This window comes from Pseudoliparis swirei, chromosome 19, assembly GCF_029220125.1.
Source record: "Pseudoliparis swirei isolate HS2019 ecotype Mariana Trench chromosome 19, NWPU_hadal_v1, whole genome shotgun sequence".
NCBI classification, from domain to species: Eukaryota; Metazoa; Chordata; class Actinopteri; order Perciformes; family Liparidae; genus Pseudoliparis; species Pseudoliparis swirei.
The window spans coordinates 15,834,390-15,855,798 of NC_079406.1; the positions used below are offsets into that span (position 1 = coordinate 15,834,390).

Consider the following 21,409-nt stretch of genomic DNA (forward strand, 5'->3'; position numbering starts at 1 on the left):
CTCAAGTGAAGATAATCATTCATATGTACTTCTTAACGGGACGGTGTCACTCAGTGTTCTGGTAATGTTGACGGTATTTGTCATTTTCGCAAGGATGAATAGAACAGAGTTATGACCACCGCACATGTAAAAAGTGTCTCTAAAATGCAGGTCTCTCTTAAACCTACATCGAACGGTCACAACTTTTTGCTCGAGCCTCCAGCAGAAGTCGAATATTATTGGTTGAGAGGAACGTGACGTCATCACCACGCGACCAACCACAGGGTTGGTTCAGAGTTGTCAACCTCATTTTCAAACTACGATAAGCTTGAATTAAGTCCGTAAGTATTACAGACTAACATAACTAACCAGAATACTTTTTACTGACAATATGGTAGCATGTTACTTGCATTTGAGGCGTTTGCGGGTTCTTTACTGCTAAAATAGGGGGAAGTTACCGTTATGCCATGCTAACTGCTAGCTAACCTAACTGTTTTTGTATGTCTCGAGCTGAAATGTGCTCACACTTTGACTGTGGGTGTGATGAAGTAATAACATATATATTTAATTATAACATGCAAACTTTATATAGAAAAACGAAGAATACTCTTTTTATAGCCCCAGTTTGTCCCTCATATCTAATATTATAAGTGATAGCGATCATAAACTGGGACTAATCGTAATCTCTTTCATATCTCTCCTGTAGTATGTGATTGTTTTGTATGTGGATATAGTTAATACATTTATTTATTTAACGGTTAACTACACTACGTTGCCACTTTGGCTCGGTCTCTAGTGTAACGTTAACAGAGATGGTGTGACAGAAGGCTTCCTGGTTAAATCAACTTTTTATCTCATCTATATATGAAATATAAATGTATTCATACAACATGGAAATGGTCCTTAAATGTATTGCTGTGTTGGAGACATTGTGACAACTGGTATTGTATTTGATGTTCCCTTTTCCAATAATTGACATGTATTTGTAACTTGTATCTCCTGTCAGTCATGGCAACGGAGGGTGTGGAAACGACCAGTGAAGATGTTCCAGTTCTTGGGAAGGTCAGCACCAGGTTTGACCTGGAGAAGGAGACTGAACTTCGGTTTGAGGTGGAGGCAGGGGAGGCAGCAGAGCAAGTTGAGCTGGAGCTCCTGACAGGAATGGGTGAGGTGTTTGGCTCAGAGCTGAACCGCAACAAGAAGTACACATTCGGACCAGGCTCCAAGATTGCAGTTTTCACCTGGCAAGGCTGCAGCGTGAATCTTTATGGAAAACCAGAGGTAAGCACCATACCAATGTGTGAGAGCTTTTATTTGGGTTCTATTTTGCCTTATCTGTTGATTTAAATTCACCAGTTGTATAACGTGTCCCATTTAACCGTGTGTGGCTTTGTTAGTTTGACATTTGATAAACGATTTGATAACCAGCGTCTACCCCTCATCACCACAGGTAGCTTATGTGTCCAAGGATACTCCCATGCTGCTCTACCTGAACACACATGCTGCCCTGGAACAGATGAGAAAACAAGCAGAGAGGGACAATGAGAGGGGGCCGAGGGTAAGTTTGAATAAAACACCTTTGTACCTAGAGGGATTTATAGGCAAGGTTGCCAGATCTCAGTAAATGCATTTCAGTTGACCTTGTATCATTAATTAACCCGCAGGTGATGGTCGTGGGACCTACAGATGTAGGAAAGTCAACAGTGTGCCGCCTGCTATTAAGCTATGCTGTAAGGGTGGGCCGGAGGCCAACACTGGTGGAACTGGATGTTGGTCAGAGTGGGGTAAGTTATCATAATATACATCGGCACAAGCTACCGATATTAGAGGAATATTAAAAATGTTATTATTTTGCATCATGTCCTGCAGACTTATCATCTGGAAGTGTTGAAGGACGTCAGTTTAAGTTCCATCGGTCTATCAAATGAACAAATGTCAGGCAGAGAAGTTATTCATGCCACAGTTTGTAATATACCATCATGGTTGATGTTTAGTTTATTCATCCATAAAATATTGGATCAATCAGCGCTCTCAAATTTGTTTTGTTTTTTATGTGCCAGATCCCACACAAATCTTATTGTGTCAATTTGATTCTGCTTCTCAGGTGTCTGTACCTGGTACAGTGTCGGCACTCTGCATTGAGCGCCCAGCAGACGTGGAGGAGGGTTTCTCAGTCCAGGCTCCTTTGGTCTACCACTTTGGCTCAACTACCCCTGGGACCAATATCAAACTTTACAATAAGGTGATAACTAATATTCTGGCAACGCTTAATATGACACTATGAAGCCAAAAGCCCACTGCCAGACTACAAATATAGTCCGTTTTTAGTTTTTCTCTGCCCAGTTTAATTTGTTCTTTTCTCACAACGTGTAGCTGACATCATGCTTAGCAGAGGTGTTTTCCCAGCGCTGTGAGGGGAACAGAAAGGCTAGCGTGGGCGGCTGTATCATCAACACCTGCGGTTGGGTGAAGGGCTCTGGCTACCAGGCTCTAGTCCACTGTGCCTCTGCCTTTGAGGTGGATGTGGTGCTGGTGCTGGACCATGAGAGACTCTACAATGAACTCAAACGAGACCTCCCTCACTTTGTCCGGGTTGTGCTCCTACCCAAGTCCGGAGGGGTGGTGGAGCGCTCAAAGGAGTGCAGGAGGGATACTCGGGATGAGAAGATCCGCGAGTATTTCTACGGCTTCCGTGGACTGACCTTCTACCCTTTCTCCTATGAAGTGCGTTTCTCAGACGTCCGCATCTATAAGATCGGAGCACCATCCATCCCGGACTCCTGCTTGCCCCTGGGAATGTCTCAGGATGACACACAGCTAAAGCTTGTGCCTGTAACACCAGGGAGAGACCTCACGTATCATGTCTTAAGCGTGAGCAGTGCAGAGGATGGAGAGGAAGGTGCCAGAAAGGGGATAGTCGAGAGCCCTGTGTGTGGCTTTATAGTGGTGACTCATGTGGACACACAAACACAAGTGATGAAAGTGCTGTCCCCAGCACCCAGACCACTGCCCAGACACACTCTACTTATCATGGACATCCGCTTCATGGACATGAAATGAAGTGTTACATGTAAGGGAAGAGCATTTTGTTGTAAAATAAGTGGGGGTCTTGTTGGGGAGGAGTTCCGTGAAGAAGACATTTTGTTTCTTAGTTGCCTCTTTGTAGGGACTAAAAAGAGAAAAGGTTTTAGTTCAGTTTCTGTAAATTCAACCCCACTGTACTGATGTTTGAGCAATTTGTGGCACGGGAGGTTTTTATCACTGCGGCAATTATTTCCTTGAGATGTTTTATGAACATTGTTTTTCTTCTCTTGCGTAATAAATGTTTTAAATGTAAAACATTTGGTGTCAGATATACTCAGTTTAATCGTTGCATATTGTCCTATTCTACACATTGCACTGCACATTGCACTGCACACACTTAATTTCATTTGTATATGTTTGTTGTTTAACCCTCCTGATGCCTTCGGGTCAATTTGACCCGATTCAATGTTTAACCCTCCTGTTACCTTTATATTTACTGACATATTTGACCCCAGCAATTAAAACCTCCAGAAAATTATTAGAATTAATATTGTTTTCCAAGTTTAAGTGTGAGGTACTTTATGTTTGTTTGTTGACGACCGAAAGAACACCGACATTAAACATTGAATCGGGTCAAATTGACCCGAAGACATCAGGAGGGTTAATGGATTAGTTATAAAAATATGTGTATGCTTTTCCTTAATTACAACTTAATTAAGTCTTTATAATAGGTTCGCTTCACATTAGGTTTTACTCAATATTTACTCAATATTTCTACAAAGCCTCCTCCAACAAAGCAAAGTTATTCTAAATGTGTCTGAAGTGGGAGACGTGTCCTGTGTTCTGTCATATACATCCTGTAGTGTCTATGTCTCTTAGGACATGAGTGAGGCACAGCCCACTAAGGCTTTTTTGCTGTTGTATTGAAGTTGGACACTATTTCTTAACATACAGTAACAATATCTCAAATTGAAACTCACACTTTGTGATGACTTTGTACTGTTAATTGTCCTATTGTTCTAAACATTGGCTTTAATTTGCCATATGTGGCTTCGTTGTAGTGGTCCTGTGGGCCTGTTATGGAGAATTTGAGGTGACCATCTGTCGCCTGTGGTAAAAACTTTGCAAAGAAATTGTTTTTCAGAGCTACTGTACTTTAACTCCTTCCCAATTACCACGACAGATTAGTACTACTCAACATTATTGGATCTTGATTCTTTTGGTAACCTTCAAAGGTGATTACAAAACACAATAAACCTACCATTTTGACTGGTGATCCCTTCAAAAGAAAGTAGTTTCTGCTTCTAACCCCTTATCACAAGTTAAGTATTTCCCAGATTGTTTTACTTGGCACCGCTCAATATATGACGTTTGTTCGGTGGAATTTGGCTTCTTCTTGACAAATGGATTGTAAATAATTTGCATGTGGCTTGGACAAAAGCTGAATAAATGTAAAATTATCCGATATTTCAACAAAAACAAAAAAAAGATTCCAGACTAACTATTCTTCACTTCTGAATGTGGAACTTTCCACAAAGGCACAGCAATTATATGGGATCATCTGGCTTTCAAGTTTCCAGTATTACAGCTCACAGCGAGGACATCTGAATCTTTAAGTTATGTAACTTTAGAGATATCTCTTCATAAGTGGGTAGAGGCATGGACGGATTAAGAAACCACGGGCCCCTGGGCCTGGACGTGTCAAGGCCCCCCCCCCCGCCCGTAAAAAAATTATTTTAAAAAATTACAAATAAAATAAAATACAATTTTTTTTTTTTTTAAATACCGGAGCTGAGCAGACAACATTACGCGAATTATATGATAGCAGGGACTTCGGTTATATGAATTAAACGAATAAACTTTCATGAAGAACAACTTTACAGAAATACATAAACAGCGCATTTGTGTGTGTGGGGGGTGGGGGTGCTTAGAAAGAGCTCTAATGCTATTGTTTTGCACTTGCTTTTTGGATTTCTCCCTACAGAGTTGAAGGGCCCATATATTGCATGGAGTACTCAGCCCCTCTAAAGTCCTATAGATAAACTGAGGGGATAAACACTCACTTGAAAGGTATCATGATGGTTTCTTTCTTGTGACATCTTCAAAGTGAATGTTTAGGCTATTCTTTAGTTTTTCAGTAGGACTTTTGGGGCCCTGTTACTGACATGAATGACTTAAGCCTAGCATATACCGGCATACGGCGCATCGTGTCATATCATCATATCAATACAAAGTTAATAACAGAGACTTCACGCAAAGGCTCTGGGTTAGGGGCCACCTGAGCTCAGGGGCCCCTGGTGCCGGTAGGCTCATTCGGTAATCCATCCCTCAGTAGGACTATTGGGGCCCTGTTACTGACATGAATGACTTAAGCCCAGCATATACCGGCTACGGCGCATCGTGTCATATCATCATATTCATATCAATACAATGTTAATAACAGCGACGTCACGCGCGGAGGCTCAGGCCTAGGGGCCCCCTGAGCTCATGGGCCCGGTAGGCCCGTTGGTTAATCCATCCCTGGGTAGAGGGACGTTAATAAAGAAAGTGGTTTTCCCTCTTTTTGCATAATGAGCTATTTGAGGAAATATTACATTTAAATGGTATGGAAGGATGATATGTATGTGTACATTTAGTAATGTCAGAGGAAGCCGTTTCAATATGTGGTAATAATATGATGTGACAGTAAAAACAATACTTTTTGACGAGTGCGAACTAGTACTGTCAGTCATGGTTGGATAAACTGTTCCTCCAGACCACACCTGCTCGCTCTCTGATTGGCTGCTCATCCCACCTGAGGGACGACGGGCCAGTTCCGGGATTCCGATGGCGGCCTAGCAAGCGAGCTAACTAGTTTACTAGCGGCTAACTCAAGGAGGACCGTAACGACCCACAATCCTACCGGCAAGACAGCGCGTATGTTCCGTGTTAGGTATGTCCTGCTGATTTCACCTGCTTTTTGTGGTGATAATTCAGCCGCACGTACGTTCATGTATCCCGCCAGCCGCCAATGAAAGCAACCCCGCGAGTGTAAAGCTCCCCATACTCACCAGGTAACGTTAGCTAACTCTTCGCTGTGGTAAAGGACTGAGCATTGTCGCAAAAAACTTTCGAGGCTAAGTGGGAGCTAACTGATTATGAAGTGTGGAGTGCGTTTAAATGTCATAATTTCAATAAACGATAACACAGCGGGCCAAAACATTGCACCGAGTATTACTTAACTAGTTTAAGGTAGTGAGGTGTGACGTTATTTTAATGAGGTTCATTGTTGTAACGTAAGTTGTCTTGGCGGTCTCCTAGCACCGCCCTGGCCTGTTGTCGGTGTCCGCTTCAACTTGGGATCCAAAGACGACGCGATAAATCAGTTAAATTGCATACATTTAGCTAAACGAGACGTTAGCTGGAAGCTCCTAGTGTGTAACTGTTGTGGGGAAATGGATAACATGCATTGGTGGGCCGGCCGTTTATCGTTGTAGCTCTTGAGACGGTGACATGACAGGCTGGACATGGAGATTTTAGGATTAACATCCGTTCTAGTCTTGCGTGTGTTGTTGTTAGGCCGGTGAGACGGTTACTGCTCTGCCTGGTGATCGTCGAAAAGAGGGGCGTGTCTAAACTATCAGGTTACTCAGGTGTTTCGCACGGCACGCCCTACCTTTTCGTGTGTGTGCGTGTGTGTGTGTGTGTGTGTGTGTGTGTGTGTGTGTGTGTGTGTGTGTGTGTGTGTGTGTGTGTGTGTGTGTGTCAGTCAAAGGCGTTCTTGCTCATCACGGATCCTTGTCTCCTTTTTTTCCCTTCATTTTCCCGAAGTGGGAGGTGTTAAAATTTGAGGGCGTTGATGGGTTTGTTTTTACAACGGCAGACTGTTATGCAACTTTGTTTATGAGTAACAATGGTGAGAAATGAACAGGTTTACAGAGTAACGCAAACTATTTGGGACAGTAATGAAGTGATTAGTCAGCCTTTGTTGTGAAATCAGAGTGCAACCTCCACTTCTCTTCGACATCTGTGTCCAACAAGGAACTTTACTTTTGACAGTAAAGCTTCAACCTGCTAAATAAAAAAACTGATAATTTCATACAATGTATCATTGTAGTTACTTGTGTTTATCACAACTATTATATTTAACTTAGATGTAATTGTTTTGCTTGGAAATTGTATTGATGATCAAAATAGCTTGACAACATTTCAATTCTATTTGTTTTACAGGGGCATCCAACAGCTGAGCCACAGAGCCAGTGGGTAAATGAAAACGGAGGACAAAGAGAAGAACGGACTAAAATGCCTCAGACTACATAACATCACTGCGGCACATGGCTTTGTTTAAGAGATGCAGAATGGGAAAGGAGGTCTATCTGCAGAGAATTTGGAGGTGGGAGAGGTCTCTACACCCAGACGCGGCCAAGTGCGGAGACAGCTCGATGACACACACAGGGCTTCTTTTTGGATTGAGTTGATTTTGACCCCATATTGAAGCAACGACTGAAGGCACGAACCAGAGGAGTCTACTCGGCAGTTCAAGCTGTTGTGCTTGTAAAGTCAAGGCTGGACATCATTTTGTAAACCGTTTTTTTTTTCTTCATCCGATTTTTGAAAATATATTCCAGCTGGACTTTTGTTCGACGCAGCTTCCAGCAACTAGTTTTAAAACGGGATTTGTTTTAGTTTCCCCTGCTGACTTAGTTTGAAAGGTTGGAACTGTTCCTTCTGCCGCCATCCTCTGTTTCTTCCACCCACCCAGTGCCTGAATACGCCCTCTCGGGACAATCACAGAAGTCATCAGCAGCTGCTGCGCTCAATCCTCTGCCTGTTCTCCTCTTTGTGCTTCTGCTCTCGGCCTGCTGGCTATCCACCCACTACCTTTTTAATTTTCTGTTCTTTTGTTTTTAATTATGAATTTTCATCAGAACTCAAACACAGCGCCGAGCATTAATGTAAACACTGAGTTTTAGGAGTGGAGAGAACCCCAAATTCTTGCAGTTTTAGTCGTGTGTGTGAGGTACTGTGCTTTTGTGTCCAAGCACACAAGTGCTACAGTTACACTGGTGCCGGGGAGCAGTACAATTAGATGTAGTTATATTGTTGCACCAAATAGTTACATTAAAGCCATACAAAATATTTATAAATTACCTACACACATATTTTTGTATCACCTTGCTCTTGTAAAGTCTTGCTTTTATAAACCTCTATTATGCACACAACTTAAATAACATTACAGCAAGCTGAACACATGCAAAGCTAAATGTAAAGCTCTCTGATTTTTAGTGGTTATATTAGTGCCAGGAGACATTTAGTGTCTGGACACAGAAACCCTCATGTTTCCATTCAGTTGCTGCTTTGCATAGTGTTTTCTTTTTCCTTGTCTGTAGTCATGGCCCCTCCTCCCAAACAAGCCCCACATTCGCCATTTTGACCTGTAAAGCATCGTTTCCAGTCGGTAGACCGTAGATACCTACCTCTCTCTCCGTCTTCCTCCCCACTCTGTCTCTCTGATGCCGGGCTTCAGTGGTGGCGGGGTTGGGGGAGGAGTAGGTGTCCCTGCTTCTGCTCCTCCCCGTCCATTTCGTCCCAGCCGATATGTCCCGGTGTCGGCAGCCGCCACGTTCCTCGTCGGATCCACGACCCTCTTCTTCTGCTTCACGTAAGTATCTCTTTCTCGCTCTCGCTCATACTTGAACTCCAACATAATGCAAACGTGGTGCAAAGGGCCGCATGTACACACAGTTGTGTCATTGCCAAACTAATAATGGTTGCATGTATTTGTGTGTGCGGAAGGCATGTGTAGGTACCCCTATGGGTTGTGTTTCCTATGAAGACGGCCTGTTTGTTCAACCTTCACATCGAGAACGTTTACTGAGCAAACCTGTCCTCTTATTAGCAACACTTGTATTCACAAAGTTCTTCAAGATCATACTCTTGAGCTGCCAATTTACAATTGCAGTATTCTGTTTCTGGCCACTGAGCAGCTTCAAGGGAGCCTTTGAGGGGTAAATCTGCTTCCACAAGGCGTGTCAATAGTTGTTGATGGCGTGTGGAGGTTTTCCATCTGTGTGTTACAAAAAGTGCAGGGATTTGAGTCTGCAAGTAGTTATGGCCATAATATGTGGAGCTGTAATTGTATTCCATCCTTGTTCATGCTGTCCAGGTGTCCATGGTTGTCAGAGTATTTCTCCGCTGTCATTCCTATCTACATTGCTGTGACCTTCCTCTTCACCCTCGCCAACTTCTGTATGGCCACATTCATGGACCCTGGAGTCTTCCCCAGAGGTAAACACATTTGAACAGTGTTGCGCTGCAAGTTTTTGACAGAGAAACTTGGTTATCACAAACCAACATATGCAATTTAGTGCCATTGACTACACAACACATAAAGAATCATCAATAATGACTTTATCTCTTAGAAATTGACTCAAATAGTAACACAATGCAGGGAGACCATAGGATCAGGTACACTGATGTCGGTAGTCTCAGTGTTTGTTTCTGTCGTGTTTAGCGGAGGAGGACGAGGACAAAGAAGATGATTTCCGTGCTCCGCTCTACAAGACCGTGGAGATCAAGGGGATCCAGGTGCGAATGAAGTGGTGCTCGACCTGCCGCTTCTACCGTCCGCCGCGCTGCTCGCACTGCTCGGTCTGCGACAACTGTGTGGAGGTACACGCGCACACTCTGTATTATGGGCTCGTATTGTTAGAAAGGTATAGAGCTCACAGTATTATATAAACTGAGGGAAAGCTATACAGGTCAATTGGGGGAAACAGGGTGACGGTTTGTGATGTAAATTCAATGAATTTTGTGTAGCCCAGAATCACAAATTACAAATTTGCTTCAGAGGGCTTTACAATCTGTACACATACGACATCCCGGTCCCAGGACCTCACACCGGATCAGGAAAATCTTTTACAGGGGAAAAAAAGGAAGAAACCTTCAGTAGAGCCACAGAGGAGGATCCCTCTCCAGGATGGACAGAAGCAATAGATGTCATGTGACCAGAATGAACAGCGTTACAGAGTTACAACCCATCCATTGAATATGACATCAATTATTAATAATATAGACACATCTTTTCCTTTTTATATTATCTTCATTTATTGTTCCTATGTATCTTTCTCTTTTATTGATTGAATGTCAACTATAACGCCGTGTGTTTTTGTTTTTTCCAAAACTACTGTGTGACATGACCTTGATATGTCATATTTTTAGTTTTTCATGTGTGAGCGTGAGAGGTCTGAATGGTTTTATTTGTAATTGTTCTAGTGGTTCCTTGTCGTCATTGTGCTCCTCTCTGTCATATTCGTTCTTACTTGTGCTCGCACATTCTTTCTCTTAGGATTTTGACCACCACTGTCCTTGGGTGAACAACTGCATTGGTCGGAGGAATTATCGCCATTTCTTCCTCTTCTTGATATCACTTACCACCCACATCATGAACATATTTGGGTTTGGCTTGGTTTATGTGCTGCACCACCGCCAGCAGCTGGACACGCCACATGCTGCGGTTACGTATCCTTTACTTGGCCCACTGCAGCCATAAAGAGGCTGGACAAATGATGAAACTTAGGCCTGGTATTTGTTTTGTTTCTCATTGCTGGGTTTGTTTTAACCTCCTTGACCCTCTCCTCCCAGTATGGCTGTAATGTGTGTGGCTGGACTTTTTTTTGTCCCAGTCGCCGGCCTGACTGGGTTCCACATGGTGTTGGTGGCCCGCGGTAGGACCACTAATGAACAGGTACAAACAAGAGCTGGTTGTGTGTATTACATCTTGCATTACTGAATTACTCCAGGCAGTTCAGGTTGTTATCATTAAAGTTGTTGTCCATGTGAGCTAGAACATTTTCCTCTGCTCCTCCCACTCATTGTAGGTGACAGGGAAGTTTCGGGGAGGCGTTAACCCCTTCACCAACGGCTGCATGAGGAATATTTCTCATGTGCTGTGCAGCTCCCAGGCCCCCAGGTCAGCCTTCCTCTCTCCTTCTTTCCATTGCTCTCTCTTTCAACTTTTCCAGCATCCTTTTTTTATTTTTATTCTCACTTTGTCTGTTTAGTTATGGCGCATGTATGAGAGCAAGCCTTCAGTGTGGCTTCTGGTGTTAGTCATGCTTTTCAATCGAGCACCATACTGCTAAGCCTGTTGTTGAATGCTTCTGTCATTTAATTAGGATTAACATGGATGTATGTGTATGATCTCACAGATACATGGGCCGGGGGCGGAGCCCTCAAGCAGTGGATGTACAGCCACCGTTTCTCAGACCGGCCCTCACTGAGGCCCAGCTAGAAGCCAAGGTCCTGGACAACGGCATCCAGAATGACCGACACAGCACCAGGGTGAGGGATGCTAAAACCAACAAATGTACCAAAAAAATTCTACAGGTGTACACTTAGATGTAATAGCTCTAGATATTATAAATGATTTTCAAGAATTATTGTAGACATTTCAATGTCGCTGCGGGATGATCTTTTTTTTTTAACACATAGGAACCTCCCAAAGATGTCAATCACATTAATTAATGTAACAGTTAATTTCACAAAAGGTTTTACACACCATAAAGTCAGATGTGTAGGATCAGAAGCTATGGACTTGAAGAGAACCAAAGAATCCCACTCACTTTCCTCCACATGAGCTCACTTCAGGAACACATATTTATATAAATATGTATTCTTTAAATTAAACTATTGTCTCTCATTCATTTGTCTTATTTAAGGTATACTCATGTATACACCAAGATTACACATAATGTTTAGTCATGGAAGTTTGGTTTAAAGTCATGGAAAGTTCATGGAAATCCATTGGTCAACATGTGTATGAACCCTGTATTTATCCACTTGGAATGTTCTTAAACAGTCCTTTGAAACACTTACAACATCATGATAAAACATGGGGTTTGAAATTGTGTTAGTAGGCAGCTATTCTACAAAATATCTTAATGTATTAAACTGTCAATTTTACAGAACAGAAACAAGCAGAAACGGTCGGTTAACCGTTAAGATATCCACAGCTTTGTGCATGGTTCTTGAGAAATGTGAGAGACATTGATTTATAGATAACTTTACGTAACAGATAAGTTACAATGCTCAACAAAACTGGGAAAGTGCAGGACAGAAGATATTTAATTTGTTAGTTAAAAAACAATTTGAATACCATTTCTTTCTGTTTCTTTCCTGGTACTTTTGTACTCTGTATTTTGCACATGGAATAAGAGCACATTATATTAGAAAACCCTACCTCATCTAGATAATGAAGCACATGTGTTGGAGGCTGTTCAGACAAAAAATAGTTAGATCATTGAGTTTTTACTTTCATCAGATGCCAACACTTTCAACAATGGTTCATGAAACAGGACTTTATACCTCCAAGAAGTTGTTCTGGCATCAACCGTTTCATCCTCTGTTGCAACATTTGCCAGCTTAACAATAGAAGGAAAACGCTCAAGTTACAAAGTAATGTACTTGCATTGGCAGATGGTGTTGCAGCAAACACTGAATGAAACTTCTTTACCGGAAAACCGTGTTCTAATCGTTCTTTTTTTATTCAGTGCCGTTGTGGGTGTGAACACGGCCTGATGCTGTGTGTCTGTGTGTGTCCTCCAGTCCAAGAGCAGTATAGAGCAGATGGAGAGCCAGTCAGCTGATGCAGAGCCTCCACCTCCTCCGAAGCCAGAGCTTCGTTACCCTGGCCTGCCCCGTGCTGAAACCGAGGGTGAGACACACGCACTCGCACACAATACATACGTGAACCTCTAGTAACGGGTATATCACCTGGCATGTCCACATCTTGAGTGTTGACCATCAAGTGCAGCACAGGGGCTGTAAGGGTTTTACCTGAACAGTTGGATCTTTGTTTTGTAATCTCTTCCTTTTGGTTTCTTGCCACTCAGAGAGCAGCTTATTGACTGAAGCTCCAACTACGCCGTCAATGTATAAGTATCGACCACCTTACAACAGCCCAGGAAGGAACCACACTGCCCTCACGCACCCGAACAAGGTATATGTCAATATACATACACTAAAATATTCACCTACCATTATTCAATACTGTGTATTAAGAGTGTTAAAGGAACACAGGGTCAGCTAAGAGCAAAGGTAGCCACATGTCTTTGCCGGATTGGACACACAGACGCATGCATGACTCATGTAAATCGAAAAAATTATTTTAAATAGACACAACCATGTTGATTTTACTTAGCAAGCTTGTTTTAGCATTTGTAAAATATAAAGGGATGTGGTTTTCTTATTAGATTTCACAAACAATATCCGATTACAGTAACGGATGGTCTGGGGGCTGATGTGCCGTCCTGCTTCTGATTTATTTTGTGGTTAATACCATGCTCCTCTTTTTTTGTTTTTTACTTTGAATTGATCGTTCAGTGGCCATCGGTCGATCAGTAAGTCTCAGCTAGTGTCATCTGTGTGTGTCCCTTTGGCTGTCTCCGTGTGTCTGAGTGGATCTGTCCTTTCCCCTGAGACTGCATTGACTGGAATGTGTAGTTCATGTACCGTATGTATTTGTGTTTCCATTCATGTGTTGATACACACGGTCTTTGACATGCAGTGTCAGTGCTTGTTGAAGCCAGTCAATGTTTCCAATCCAGTCGTGTGATGATGGAGTAGAGCACAGGTCAAGCATCCAATTTCAACCCCACCACTCTTTCTGTTCATAATAAGTGGTAAAATGTTTATTTTGGTGTTATGTTATCCATTCCTTAAGTAACATGGTGATTTTTATCTTCCTCACTACCCCTCTCTATACTCCTGCCTTCATCTTCATCACACTCCCCCTCTCTGTCTTTTGTCTGTTTCTCCTCCCCTCAGATGATCCGCGGGGAGAGTCTTGACTCTCCATCTCCCTCCATCCTCCAGTCCAGCCGTCAGCCGAGCTACCGCTCGGAGCCGAACAGCCTGGACGGGACCACGGCGGTGGGGGGAGGTGCAGGGGCGCGCAGAGGGGGAGGGGAGAAGGGCGAGGGCCCCGGAGGCCCTGGCGGGACTGCTGCGGTGATGCCAGGGGGCATGTCAGGTTACTCCCTTACTGGGCGCTCCTACACCTCCTACCCATCCTCTCTGGTTCTGTCCACTGGCGGCTCTCACTCCTCCAGCCTGCGCTCAGCTCAAGTGGCACAACATAACCCGCTGTCCACGCTCCAGTCAGAGGGCACCACAGACACCAGCTACAAAAGCCTGGCTAATCAAACGCCTCGGAATGGCAGCCTGTCCTATGACAGCCTTCTGACGCCATCCGAGAGCCCAGAGTTTGAGTCGGCCGCTCATGAGCTGTCGCCGCAGAAACCTCGAGCTCCGTTTGCTTCAGCGACGATAACGAGCCAGCGTCAGGTGGTGTCACCCAGCAGCCCGATGCAGGGCTACACGTCGCCCTTCCTCTCAGCTCAGATCGCTCAGCAGAGGGAGGGGCAGCTGCTCCAGGGCTCTGCCACTTTCTCCTCCCCCCACAGGGCCTACCTGCGTGCCGTCAGCCCGCCCCCTCCCCCCTCCTCTGGGCCTCCTGAGATCCATCACCCGCTCCAGCATAACCACGACTCCTCCTCCCGAGCCCCTCGTAACCTTTCCTCCTCGTCCTCTTCCCCTGGGGTTCGTTCACTAGAGCCCCCTGTCTCCCCGCCACCTCGCGGCCTCTCCCTCGGCAAGTCCCCGTCTTATGTTGGGGAGACAGGACCTCAGCACAAGCCTCGGGCTTCGGGAGGAGGCATTGTGCTGGGAGGGGGAGGAGCCGGAGGAGGGCAACAGGCTCCACAGTGAGTAGTGATCTATCGCCAGACTCTGTCAGCCCGCTTATTTTCCTCTTCCCTTTCCTCCTAATTCTCTTCTTCTTCCTCCCTGGTTTGTCAGCCCTCCTCTTCCTCCCTGATCTGTGTGAGTCTTCCTTTTCCTGCTCCGAGGTTGAGTCGGTCTTTGCTTGTTTAGCATTCAACAGTTGGAAGTGTCTGGAGGATTCATTGGTTGTGTCGGTGGATAAGTGCTAAAAGCATGTCAGTATGTGTTTAGCTCTGTGAAAGCATGCCGAACGATGATGCTATTTACTTCTGTCATCTAGCCTTTTTTTATCCATGTGCTTTTCTAACTCACTTAGTCTAATTACCAAATGCCTTAAAAGTTTGATGGTAGAGAAACATTTGTGCAGGAATTCTCTTTTTTTTATTTTTATAGAACCACTCACTCCAACATCCATGTATCCTCTGTCCTCCCTCCTAATCTGCTTCCCCTCTCCTTCCCTCCCCTTCCCGATGGCTGTCCAATCAGATCCACCTCTCGTCTAGTCTTGGCCAATCACACACCATCCAAACCAGGGGGCGGAGTGAAGAAGGTGACTGGCGTTGGAGGGACCACTTACGAGATATCGGTTTGAGTGACAGACAACCTTCATGGTCCGTCATAAAGAACGGGTAACATTCACAGGACTACTTCCACTTGTCTCTGACCTGAGCTGGACATCATTCATGACCGTAGGCTCTTGAACAATAACTGGTTTCTGCTGCAAAGGACTAAAGGAGCAGGCCTGTCTGGTACCACCTCGTTATATTTGTAACGCCACCCACTGGCAGATTTGAACAAAGAGTGAAAAGGGACACTTAATTTTTCACTGGATCAAGTCGTCTCCACGTTGTGAGCCAATGATGGATGAGACTGTATCATCATGGCTGGGGACAGATATGTCTATGAAACATAGCTATTCAATGATTTGCATTTTTATTTGGAGATTAGCACACAGAGTATTGCCCAACGTGTCCAACACTTAAGGAAAGGATGTCCTTTCGCCAGTGGACGCAGAAACCTAAGTGGGAGGATTTAGGACTGTTGACCAATAGAAACATCTTCTCCAACGGACCACTCAACCGATTTATCGATAAGTCATGGAGGGAAGAGTCGTACCTATAAACACAGTATCATTTTAGTTTTCTAAATCTTTTTTTAAAAATGTTTTATATAAATGTATAAAATCTTACAGATTATTATTATTGGGTCAACTTGTCGGGTATTGAAGATGACTTTGGATAAGGGTGACAGATGTACTGTGTGTAATTATTCATGAACGCAATCTCAAATCAGTTGCCTGTTTTTTTTATTTTAATGGCTGCATCAGCCACTCATGAGTTCGTGCTGGAATCGTCATCGTCCAAAGAGAATGATGATCGTTTGGTGGGCAGCCGACGTGGTAAATAATTGAGCTTGATTTTCAGAAAGCCACTGAGAAATTCTGAATCACAACTGCAGCACAAGTATCTTTGTGGAATGTACGCTTGTAATGTTTATGCGAGAGAAATTATGCAAAATCTCTTGGTAGCTTTAAGATCATTATGTACTTTTTTAGTCTTTTTTTCTTCTGTTCTGTCTTTCAAGATGCTCGTAGGACCTTCAACAGGTGGCCAGCCAAATAGGGCAGCGAGGGAAGGGCTTATTTATTTTACCAGACGAGACAACCTTGTAGTTTTGGGCACAATTTCAAACCAGTCTCTACCATATTGTCCTTTTTTCTTTTTTGAGAAAAGAAAAGAATGAAAATTTTTTACAACAAAGACTTTATAAATTAAATTGTAAAAGCGCTATGCCACTTAAAAGCATTTCAAGGAGGGACTGGTTTGTAGTTAGTCTGTTTTGTTTTTTCTGCCTAGAGACCATTCATAGTGAAGCATGCACATTCACATTTTGTTCTATTTATTTGTATATTTTACACACAAATAATGTACGGCATAGGAGATGTTTTGATTGGCATTTTAAAACTTCTGTAAAGGTACAGCCATTTTTTTTTTTTTTTTTTACCCACGGCCATTTTAAGAAAGGAAAAAGGAAAGGCGATGTTTTTGAGTTTCAGGATTGGGTATTAAAGTGGAGGTTTTATTTATTTCATTTGTCCTATTAAGGCCTCCGGCGGTGTTCGCACTGGAATGTCAAAGCTGGCTGACTGTTGCACGTCTTTGGGGGAAAGTACTTGCTTGAAGTAGCATCGTTCCACCCAAAGGACCGTGTTCCTAGTTTTCAACCCTCCCAGGCTGTCTTGGGTGTGCATGTGGTTTTTGTTTGTCGAGCTAAATGCTTCACTGGCGTGCAAACCTGAGAATATTGGTAATATGGTGATGTGTGGGTGATTACAAGTAAAGAAGCGTCATTAAAGGCACAGGCAGCCTTCGTAAGGAGGTGAAGTGAACCTGCGATACTTTTCTTCCTGCTCTGGCCTTGATCGGTGGCCACTGAACAAGTTGAAACTATGAGTATACTTCTATGTGAGATAAAATATTACTATTGTGGGCTGTGAGGAATGGAACGAGTTTCACAAATATCTGTAACAAGTACATTTAAGACATTTCCAAAATGGCCTTATAAAGAATTTTTAAAAAGATGGCTTCTCAGAATAAAAAAGTTAAACTGATACATTTTAGCTGCACACTGTTTTTATTTCAGCTTCACCAGTAAACACGCTCGTTGCAAAATACAGGCAGCAAACGATGCACAGTGATGAGATGTTGTCGAAAGTAGCCACAAAACGAGTATTACAAAATGTATTCTCAAATAACTTTATAAAATGTAGTAAAATTATTGCGTGTCTTTTGCATAACTGCATTCAAACCACACTGCATCAGACCCAGCCAGGGAAACGTGGTCTCGCTTTTTTGGTATTAATTTGCCACAGTGAAGACTGAGTGTAGACGTGACGTCTTTAGTGGTTAGAACCGGTTTCCTCGCCGTCCCATCATATTCTGGACTTTGGCAACAACCTGAGGCCATCCTGCTCCTCACTGGTCTTTCTTGCTCTCTGTGGGCTGCTCCAGGTTGTTGGTTTCAGAATGGAGCTCGTCGCTGACCTCCACTGGCTGAACGCCGCTCTGCTCTTCTTTCAAACCACGACCTTTGTTCAGCTTCTTGGATTTTTGGAAGAGTTCGTTGAGATTAAACTCCCGGATAATGTTCTCCTAGGAATGAAAAACTCAATGTTAGGCTATCTTTGTGGATGTGACGGTTCCTGTTCCACCGGTTAGTTACATACAAGACTTGCCTCATTGAAGGTCCAAGACACGGCTCTCTTTTTATTGTCCACCATTGGACGTCTTATGACTTCCCGCCCTTCTTGGAAAAGCATCAGTGAGGGCAGCTGCTTGGACAGTGGAGAAGTGCTAATCTTGAACCTGTTCAGAAATAATTCCGTAGACAGTCAATATTATGTGCTCAGATACTGTCAAATGTGTAGAAGGCATAAACAAACAATATGTTAGCATTGTAGCAAAGTGGAAAAAATGTCCGACCTCTCAGAAATATCTCCATAGCGTCCGATGTCCACTTTCCCAAACTTGAGTCCAGCACAGTTGTACCTGCAGTACACAGGCGACAAATATCTGAGTCCAGACTGGAGAGCAATTCACTTGAATAGCAGGTTAATTATTATTCTGAAAAATGTACACATGGCAGTTTAATTTAACAACTTCATTATGTGAAAGTTAATATCGCTTATCTAGAAATTATGAGATGAATACAGTATGCAACATGGAAGGGAGTTATTAAGCCAAACTTCCACTGATGGACAACAAAGAGCCTTCTGCTTCTAAACAAATTCAATTATTTGTATGATTCATACCAAAGGCAATTGATTTACAGTGAATACAGAACAGATGTCTCTATCATCGGCAGTTTCACTTGAACCATACGGCTTATCTTCAAGCAATAAACGTTCTACTTATAAGTAGATATCACGGTTGCATTTTTAAGCAAAGGTATGATATAGTGATTTGTAGGTTTATTGCCATGAGTGTGTATTTGTCTAGACTTTGGTCTTGAACACAGCTCAGCCAATTACGGTGATATAAGTTTTCCATCAGTGACTAAAGTAACCTGAAGGAGGGTCTGACAAACAGCTCAGCCGTCAGTACCTTCGTTACAAAAACCTTATTTAATTATTTCTTACTTGAGTGAAAGGTCAGCAAAGACGGGAGCGAAAGACTGGCAGTCAGAGGACCAGTTGGCGTAGAATTCAACAATCCAGGTGACACGACTGTCCCTCTGCAGCTCCTCCTGATGACGCAATACATGAGATGAGAACAGACGACACAGGTAAAAGATCTGTCACACTCCACCCCCCAAAACATCTCCAATAAGGCAGTTCAAATATTTATATTTAAAATGTCTTGCATTCAATTAATATATATCATCAATTGACATTTTGATATTACACTGTGGCTTCCATGTTTAATGGAGACATTCTTATTGCATTGTCATAAGAAGCTCACATCTTTAGGTAATTATATTACATATAAAGACTTGATGACTATTATAATTCCCACGAGTTTCAAAGCTGCTACTTAACCCCTCAGAGTCCTGAGCTACGGCTGTAGTTCATCTTACATCATAAAGGCATTTACAAGTATTTAAACAACTACAATCCAGCGCAGTCTGTAGGGTAACACTCACGTCTATGGTCTTGTCACTGAAGTACTTGATGTACTCGGGGCCCATGTAGAGAGGTGGCTTACAGGTCATGAGGAACACTGGAGACGAGGCGCAGAATAATAGATTAATATGGGAGAGAATCCCAGTGGATGAAATCAATGTCTAAATCCAAGTTTGACATTTTATGAAGAGTTGAAAGTCACATTAGCTTAATAAGTATCCACTTAAACCCTAAACGTATTATTTTGATTAACCTCAGTGGAAAAGGTGCTTGATACAAAAAAGATATATAAATATTTTTTTTAACTGGACTTGTCACTGTCTGGAAGGGGACCGGTGTTAGCTCAAAACATGTCATAAAATAAGTACTCCAAATGCAGTTTCAAGGTACCTTACTTTTGCATTTATGTTTAATCAATTTCCTCCAAATGTTGGCTTATTTTATGAATACCTATCAATAGTTTTATAGAAACTGTCAGGGAATATATAGATCCAAGTCAATATTTAAGAGTTTCCGTGCATGTGAAATAAAGACTACCTCATTTACTAATAGAACTGATTAAAATACTAAATGCGTGAGATCTTTGTTGAACAGTTTCTTGAGGGGAGTCAACAGCAAAGGAATAACTTAGACGGCGCCACTTTATGAGGAAGCTGATAGGCCGGCACTACAATGTGTCCCTCCTGATGGACGACAGTCTTCCATAAAGACGCCCTTCCTTAATTCCAAGTTTCTTAAGTATGCCAGTATTTGTATAAGGGTCATCAGGCCACTGACCGACACACAATACCAGGTAAAGGAGGCCGAGCCGAATGTCCAGCCTGAAGAAGAGCATGACGTTGGCCACTTTACTGAACAGGAACAAGTTGCCTGCGTGCTGCTCCAGTGTGACTGAGAAAGAGGGAGGAGAAGAAGAGAGGACAAACGTTGCATTCAGCCGGGGAGTAACCTTCACGCTGTTGTTACAAGGTCACAAGAAGGCCGGGTTACACTGTAATCGAAATGTTTACACAACACAGCAAACTTTTTTTCACAAAGCACTTCCTGCATGTGGCTGGCTACAGAGTTTCTCAGGATCTGAAACGGTTACACATTAAGTCACAAATACCTCCTGGGTTTAAACATTACATGCACATCGTGGGACCCACCGAGTTTCCTTCCTTGTCGTTTGATAGGATTTTGAACAGTCACATATCAGACATATCCATCTGAGGTATATCTGTCTCCACTTTGAGTTTCTAGATTAAGTATAATTAGGAGACACACTTATATGAATATAGTAAAAATGTGGCTTTATGCCAGAAAGAGTTCATTTGAACTCAAACTAAATCTAACCAAGTAGGGTTGTTGAATAGTGAAAGATGTGTTAATATATCTTGGTGGTCCCCAGTTCACCTTCTTTAATGCAGATAGCCAACACTTGTGATGACTGTTTACAGTGTAAACAAATACTTGCTTTGTTGTTTTACACACATACAAATGTGAGTGCGTGTGTTTGAGTGTGTGTGGGTAGGGGGAAGGGTACTTACTCGCTCTCCTGTTCTTCATCATAACTATTGCACTAAGAAACATGAGAATCTCCAGCTCCCTCTATAAAACAACATAAAACAAACATTAAACAACTTTGTGAAAAGTGGGTAAATTAGGTTAATACTCATCTCGCAGGAATTATATTTTGAGAGAAATCCATATAGACAGTGCAGCGCCGCACGATGCCCGCCATGCTCACCCAGTCAAAGTCGCAGGAGTTGCCGTCCTCTCGCTGAGTCGCCAGGTGCTCGCACAGACCCGGAGCCTTTCGGACCACCAGGAAGGCGACGGTCATGAAGAGCGAGGAGATATAATATGGTTTCAGAAGCCATTTGTAAATCTGAGGTAAGTGGTACAAAAAAGTACAGAGTCCTGTGATTAGAGCCATGTTGGTAAAGACGACAAGTCCACTTCAAGGGGTTTGAGGAGGAATGACAGCTGGAAGTAACTGACTGACAGACCTGGCGGCCAGCTCGAACTGCGCATGTGCCA

The 21,409-nt window shown here is 43.0% G+C and overlaps 3 protein-coding genes across 4 annotated transcripts; 2 read left to right on the forward strand and 1 right to left on the reverse strand.

Moving 5' to 3' along the window:
* Positions 1–97: 97 nt before the first annotated feature.
* Positions 98–3,982, forward strand: clp1 (cleavage factor polyribonucleotide kinase subunit 1). Its single transcript, XM_056439326.1, has 6 exons — positions 98–320; positions 986–1,260; positions 1,430–1,537; positions 1,644–1,763; positions 2,084–2,221; positions 2,353–3,982. Exons 2-6 carry the CDS (start codon positions 988–990, stop codon positions 3,037–3,039), a joined length of 1,326 nt encoding a protein of 441 aa, XP_056295301.1. The 5' UTR covers positions 98–320; positions 986–987; the 3' UTR covers positions 3,040–3,982.
* A 1,847-nt stretch (positions 3,983–5,829) lies between these two features.
* Positions 5,830–17,377, forward strand: zdhhc5b (zinc finger DHHC-type palmitoyltransferase 5b). 2 transcript variants are annotated; one of them, XM_056440244.1, is made up of 12 exons: positions 5,830–5,935; positions 7,213–8,644; positions 9,149–9,270; positions 9,497–9,654; positions 10,331–10,503; positions 10,627–10,729; positions 10,863–10,954; positions 11,193–11,325; positions 12,589–12,697; positions 12,876–12,982; positions 13,810–14,747; positions 15,253–17,377. In XM_056440244.1, exons 2-12 carry the CDS (start codon positions 8,496–8,498, stop codon positions 15,356–15,358), a joined length of 2,190 nt encoding a protein of 729 aa, XP_056296219.1. In that variant the 5' UTR covers positions 5,830–5,935; positions 7,213–8,495; the 3' UTR covers positions 15,359–17,377. The 2 variants fall into 2 exon arrangements, with proteins under 2 accessions (XP_056296219.1, XP_056296218.1); XM_056440243.1 differs by having other exon boundaries at positions 5,837–6,056.
* A 2-nt stretch (positions 17,378–17,379) lies between these two features.
* tmx2a (thioredoxin-related transmembrane protein 2a) lies at positions 17,380–21,394 on the reverse strand. The gene is made up of 8 exons (XM_056440246.1): positions 21,117–21,394; positions 20,917–20,977; positions 20,165–20,278; positions 19,408–19,484; positions 18,905–19,011; positions 18,249–18,314; positions 18,002–18,131; positions 17,380–17,918 (listed from the first exon to the last, which is right to left on the reverse strand). Exons 1-8 carry the CDS (start codon positions 21,303–21,305, stop codon positions 17,742–17,744), a joined length of 921 nt encoding a protein of 306 aa, XP_056296221.1. The 5' UTR covers positions 21,306–21,394; the 3' UTR covers positions 17,380–17,741.
* Positions 21,395–21,409: the final 15 nt, after the last annotated feature.